The sequence below is a fragment of the Echinops telfairi genome, unplaced genomic scaffold, assembly GCF_000313985.2.
Source record: "Echinops telfairi isolate 266 unplaced genomic scaffold, ASM31398v2 ScPeMD7_655;HRSCAF=1070, whole genome shotgun sequence".
In the NCBI taxonomy this organism is placed as follows: domain Eukaryota; kingdom Metazoa; phylum Chordata; class Mammalia; order Afrosoricida; family Tenrecidae; genus Echinops; species Echinops telfairi.
In genome coordinates this window covers 27,122,900-27,129,172 of record NW_022104553.1, presented here as the reverse complement: position 1 = coordinate 27,129,172, position 6,273 = coordinate 27,122,900, and the positions used below count along the sequence as shown (strand labels likewise).

The 6,273-nt window shown below is 57.9% G+C and overlaps 1 protein-coding gene across 1 annotated transcript in view; it reads left to right on the top strand.

Moving 5' to 3' along the window:
• Positions 1-493: 493 nt before the first annotated feature.
• The window catches only part of CEACAM16 (CEA cell adhesion molecule 16, tectorial membrane component), an 8,227-nt gene continuing 2,447 nt past the window's right edge, over positions 494-6,273 (top strand). The window contains exons 1-4 of the mRNA XM_004710555.2: positions 494-887; positions 1,141-1,419; positions 2,399-2,677; positions 5,356-5,682. Of these exons, the coding sequence (XP_004710612.2) occupies positions 494-887; positions 1,141-1,419; positions 2,399-2,677; positions 5,356-5,682 (1,279 nt within the window). The remainder of the gene's footprint in view (positions 888-1,140; positions 1,420-2,398; positions 2,678-5,355; positions 5,683-6,273) is intronic.

The window sequence follows — 6,273 nt, the reverse complement described above, 5'->3', positions numbered from 1 at the left end:
TTTCCGAAAATGTAAATCGTCATAGGAGTAGAAAGCTTCATCTTTCTCTTGAGAAGGGAGTCAAACTGCTGCCCTTGGGGTAAGCAGCCCACCGGGTCACCCACTACACCACCGGGCTGCTGAGTACCCATGGGCAGCCTAGATGTGCAGTTCTACTGTGTCCTCGATTAAAACCCAAACTCACTGCCATCAAGCGGAACCCTACAGGGCAGGGTAGAACTGCCCCTGGGGGGCTGAGAGACTGTAGTTCTTTATGGGGGTAGAAAGTCTCTTGCAAACGGGAGGTGGTTTCGAACGGCTGACCTTGCAGTTAGCAGCCCAGCCAGTAACCACTATGCCAACGTGGCCAAGATTCAGAATTAACTCAAGGGCCCACAGCAGGCAACAATATATCTTTGCCACAATCGAAAGGTTATCTATTTATAAACGGTGACTGCGACGTGGGGAGTCGGAAACCAGCTTCGCCTCGCACTGTCCTGGCACAGTGAACGTCATGGGCGGGGCGTCCTCCCCACCCGGACCCTCCCCCTTGTCTTCCCCAGCGCTGGTCCTGCGTGTGGGCGGGGAGATCACCATCACTCCTCAGCCTGCCCAGCCGGCTGAGGGGGACAACCTCACGCTGGAGGTCCAAGGTCTCTCCGGGGAATTGCTGGCCTATAACTGGTACGCAGGCCCCACGCTCAGCCTGGCCTACCTGGTGGCCAGCTACATCGTCAGCACGGGCGATGAGACCCCCGGCCCTGCGCATACGGGCCGGGAGGCGGTGCGCCCCGACGGTGGCCTGGATATCCACGGCGCGCTGCCCGGCCACTCGGGGACCTACATCCTGCAGACCCTCAACAGGCAGTTTCAGACCGAGGTGGGCTACGGACACGTGCAGGTCTATGGTGAGACACCCAACATACACCCCTTCTTCCCCCTCCTTTAAAAAAGAAAAAATCTAAAACGCTTTTTAAAATGTGCACCTCCTCCCGGACGGTTTCCGGGATTGCCTCCTGGCCCATTCTCGGCTAGGTGGGTGGAGGGACAGGGGCAAGACCAGGGTCAGTCCAGGCCCCTTGCCTGGGGGTGGGTGCGGGTGGGGAGCCTCGGAGCTGGTGGTGCCCGGGCCCCCTCCCCCTCTGTCTCTCGCTCCCACAGAGATCCTGGCCCAGCCTGTGGTGACTGCCAACCACAGCATGGCACTGGTGGAACACCGAGACACGCTGCGCCTGCAGTGTGGCAGCCCCAGCCCCGCCGAGGTCCGCTGGTTCTTCAACGGCGAGGCCCTGCCCATCACCGCCCGCCTCGGGCTCTCCCCAGACGGCCGGACGCTCACCCGAGCCGGCGTCCGCAGGGAGGAGGCGGGGGCCTACCAATGTGAGGTGTGGAACCCGGTCAGCATCAGCCGAAGCGAGCCAGCCAACCTGACCGTGTACTGTGAGTCCTTCTGGCCCTGCCAGACACACAGACCTGGGACCCCCAAAGCATGGATGGGAAGACCTGAGGCTGGGGGAGCAGCGGGGCGGAGCCCAGGAGAGCAGGGTCCCAGCCCAGGCTGATGCTCGGAACGCCCCTCCTCTGTGCTCTTACACGACGTCTAAGATGCAGGGTTCGATGCAGAAGAGGGATCGCTTCTTGAGAACCGATGGCCACTCACCACCCTTCGTTCCTAAGCAGCGGTTGCAGGGACGAGGGGTCACAGGGCTGCCAAGCGGGAGGGAGTCGGGGAAGGATGGGAGGGGTTAAAAAAAACTTAAATACAACCCAAAACACGGAGTCCTCCCCGGAGGCTGCGCACAGCGTGCTGCGGAATCGTAGGAAAACGAAACAATGAGGTATATACCAGAGCCAACTAAGTAGAAAAGCGTACCCCCATAATGCTTGCCTTCCGGATTTCAAAACCGCCCCATGCTAGCTTGAGAGAGAACCCTCGAGATCTCCGGCTCATTCTCAACTCTCCACGCCTCCAAATCCTAGAATCCTAGCCGCATGGCTTTCTAGAACTTTCTAGAATATTCTAGAGCTAGTAGCACCAACTCTGGCAGCCTATGAGTGTAGACTCTTAGTATGGCTTATCAGAAAGAAACAGAGAGAGAGAGAAATCATTTTTTGTTTGCTTGCTTGCTTGCTTTTGAAGCCATAGATGTCGGAAATGCCTTAGAATTCGTTGTCTGGCCCTGACCCCTTCCTTTTACAGAAAAGAAAACTGAGGTTCCCCTCCCTGTCCCCCTCCTAGAGAGGGGAAGTGAGTCTCAAGATGCTAGACTGACATGGGAGTCAGAAAGGCTGGCGCTCCCCCAATTGCCACCTTTGGGCCCAGTCGTTCTGGTGGAGAGTCCAGGGTACTCGCTGCTGCCCACCCCCACCCCACCCCGCTCCCCCTACTGCCCCCCTTTCTCTCCCTCCTGCCCCACAGATGGCCCGGAGCGTGTGGCCATACTCCAGGATTCCATCACCCGCACAGGCTGCACCCTCAAAGTGGACTTCAACACGTCCCTCACCCTGTGGTGTGTGTCCCGGTCCTGCCCTGAGCCCGAGTACCTGTGGGCCGTCAACGGGCGAGCCCTGAAGAACGGCCAAGACCACCTGAACATCACCAGCATGACCGCCGCCCAGGAGGGCACGTACACATGCATTGTGAAGAACTCTAAGACCCTGCTCTCCGGCTCTGCCTCGGTGGTGGTCAAGCTGTCTGGTAAGTGGCCCCATGCCTGACCCCCCCACACTGCCCACATCCCACTCACAGCTGGTGAAAGGTATGGTTGGCTCCCTGGTGAGGGGGGCAGGGCGGAGACGACACACATAACGTATCCTTTGAACAAGTGATAAAGTGGCATTGCAGGAGATGAAAAGAAGCAGCCCGTACCTGGTGGCTAGGGAACCAAACGGCAAATCTGAATCCCTTCCTTGAGGGGTGACCTAGGTGGGGGAGGGAGGGTCATCTTGACTACCTTGCAGGTAGCAGAATGGGAAAACAGCCAGATGCCCCTTTGGAAGGTGGGGGGCAAGGGGGGGCCTGTTGTCAATACAGGTGTTCTGGCTGCTTCCCATCATGCTGCCACGCAGAAAGCTGGACTGCGCAGCCCAGGAGATCACCTGGTTACCTGGCTACCTGGTCCAGGTGATGGCGTACCAATGTGAACCCGCGACCACACACCCCCCCTCATCCACTCATTCAGTCCCAGCCAGGCTCCGTGGTGGTGGATGGAAAAATCCCAGGCTGCAAACCCTGATTGCTTCTAGCCTGAAGTGCCCTGGTGTCTGAGCTATGGGGATCCTCGGGGGACATGCTTTCATTCCCTGGGGACACGGGCCTCATTAATTCCACCTCAGTGACTTCCCAAGTAGCTAATATCCACCACCACCCCCTGCCCTCAGGACAGTGGGCACGCCCCTCTCCCTCCTCCCTCCCACCCACTCACAGGCTGGGTCTCATCCAAAGGGTGGATCCTCTTTCACGCACAGCAGACAAGACGTTCCCAGAGGTAAGTGGACCTCCCACTTCCCTCACCCCCAAGGGTGGACAGATGACCACAGGCCCTCCCCCTGGACAGGCCAGGATGGGGGGAAGGTGTGCAGGTATGTGCACGGGTGGGAGCAAAGGGCCTCCTGAGATTGGTGCTGGGGACGAGACAGAGGAAAGGGAGATACCAGCCTCCCGCTTCTTGGAGGAGGGGCTGCTCTGATGGAGGAGACACACACACACACACACACACACACACACACACACACACACACACATCCGCTAGGGGGTGCTTCTGAAACAAGGTAGATAGCTCCACCTCATCCATGGGCTTTCCAGCGAGACCCGCCCTCAGCGAGCTTCGGGTCAGATGGAGGAGGCTCAGTCTACCTGTGGGGAAAATTGTCCATTCTGATGCGGACCCATGGTCTTGAGGGGAATTCCTCGCCGAATGGGGGCGGAAAAGACCCCTCTGGGGTTCCCATCTTGAGAGTACTCCCAATCTGATGGGGGAGTTCAAGCCCCCACTCTCTAGGAATTCTCCGTCTGATGGGATCGACTTGCCCTCCTCACCTTCTGGGGTCCCCCATAGTCTAATAGGAGAGAGCCAGTCTAATAATCTGGAAGTTCCCAATCTGACAGAGGAGGACCCTGGCCCCCCACTTGGTAGGACTCCCTAATCTGATGGAGGAGACACAGCCTCGCATGCCAACTTTCCATCTCAGTGGAGCTAATAGTCCCCACCTTCTGGGGTCTTCCAGTTCAACAGAAGCAGCATGGCCTGGGGGACACAACTCCAACGGTCTGAGTGGGGGAGACGCAGCCCCCGCATTCTGAGAATTTACATTCTGAAGGGAGAGACAGGGCTCCCATATTCTGAGAACTTACATGGGGAAGACACGAGCCCCATATTCTAAGGATTTGCAGTCAGATGGGAGACACAAGAACCCCTTCTTCTGAGAATGTACATGAGGGTGGAGACAGTGCCTCTTATGCTGAGAAATGACATGATGAAGATAAAAAGGGGACCCCGTATTCTGAGGCGTTATCATCTGATGGGGGAGACACAGACACCCCACCACCACCATGCAGATAGTTTACATTATGAAGACAAACAGAACAGGACCCCTGTATTTTGAGGTTTTGCGATCTGATGGGGGAGACACGGTCCTCTTCTTCTGAGGATTTACCATCTGAGGCGGGAGACATGGCCTTCATATTGAGAATATAAAATCTGAGGTGGGAGACACGAACCCCCTCTTCTGAGAATTTACAACATGAGCGGGAGACACGGACCCCGTATCCTGAGGAATAAACTATCTGATGGCGGAGACACAGCCCCCCAACCCCCAGTCTGAGAATTTACAATCTGAAGGAGACAGACAGGACCCTCATATTCCAAGGATTTACAATCTGATGGTGGAGACACACGGCCCCCCTATTCTGAGGGTTTACAGTCTGAAGGGAGAGGCAGTTCGGAATCTGAGGATTTATATAATCTGATGGGGGAGACAGGAACACCCCACCTATCACGGAATTTCCCATCTGGCAGGGGAGACACATGGTCCAGACATTTGGACAGTTTCTAATCTGATGGAGGAGACATGACCCCTACCCCCACCCCCACCCCGCGGGGGGCTTTATAGTTGAATGAGAGACACAGCCCACTAAAGGCTAGGCATTCCCAGTCTGTTGGGGGAGACGCAGCTCCCCCACCGTCACTGTTGACACCAGAGTCACTTCCGCGGGCCACACAAGTCAGCCCCTTCCTCTGTCTCCCTCTCCAGCGCCCGGGGCCCGGCCCGCATAGCGGAGCGCCAGCCGGCGGCGGGTGGCACAGATGTGTCGGCCGCAGGGGCGCTGTGTCCCAGGTTGACCCACGCCTGCCCGCGGCCCCCCTCTCTCCCCAGCGGCTGCGGTTGCCATGACCATCGTGCCAGTACCCACCAAGCCCACGGAGGGCCAGGACGTGACCCTGACTGTGCAAGGCTACCCCAAGGACCTGCTGGTCTACGCCTGGTACCGCGGGCCCGCCTCCGAGCCCAACCGGCTGCTCAGCCAGCTGCCCTCCGGGAACTGGATCGCGGGCCCCGCGCACACGGGCCGCGAGGTGGGCTTTGCCAACTGCTCGCTGCTGGTGCAGAAGCTGAACCTCACCGACGCGGGGCGCTACACGCTGAAGACGGTCACCCTGCAGGGCAAGACTGAGACGCTGGAGGTGGAGCTACAGGTGGCCCGTGAGTGTGGGAAGCAGGGGTGGGCGGGACGCTCCTTTACAGAAGGGGGCTCTGCCTCCTCCACCAGACTGAAGGAGGAGTCGACTAAGGATGGATAGGCCTCGCGCATCAGAGGGAAGGGAGAGGCTTTGTCTCGTCTCTCTGATGGGGGTGTCCCCAAATGGGGCCCTGTCCTCCTCTGTCGAATGGAGAGCCTAGATTAGGTATAGATCTGCCTCCTCCTTCAGACTGAAGACTCCCAGAGGGGTGCTGTAGCTTCTCTCTCATCAGACATAATGGGAACCCCAGGATGAAGGTTTTTAAAAGAGGGGACAGAGTCTGAGGGGGGAGCATCCCTTTTGGCACAGATAGCTGGGCCCCAGGACCATATGAAGGAAATGGGCTATGGATGGTGTTCCCTCCCCCATCAGATTGGAGGTGTAGAGTGAGAGTGGGGTCCTACCTCCTTCTTCAGACCAGGAGTTCCCAGAAAGGGGGGCATCACAGTGAGAATAAAGAGAGTCCGTCCGTCAGAAAGGGTGTTTATCTCCCAACCTGAAGCAGGGACAGTCTACGCCATCAAATGGAGATGACACAGTTCATCAGACTGGG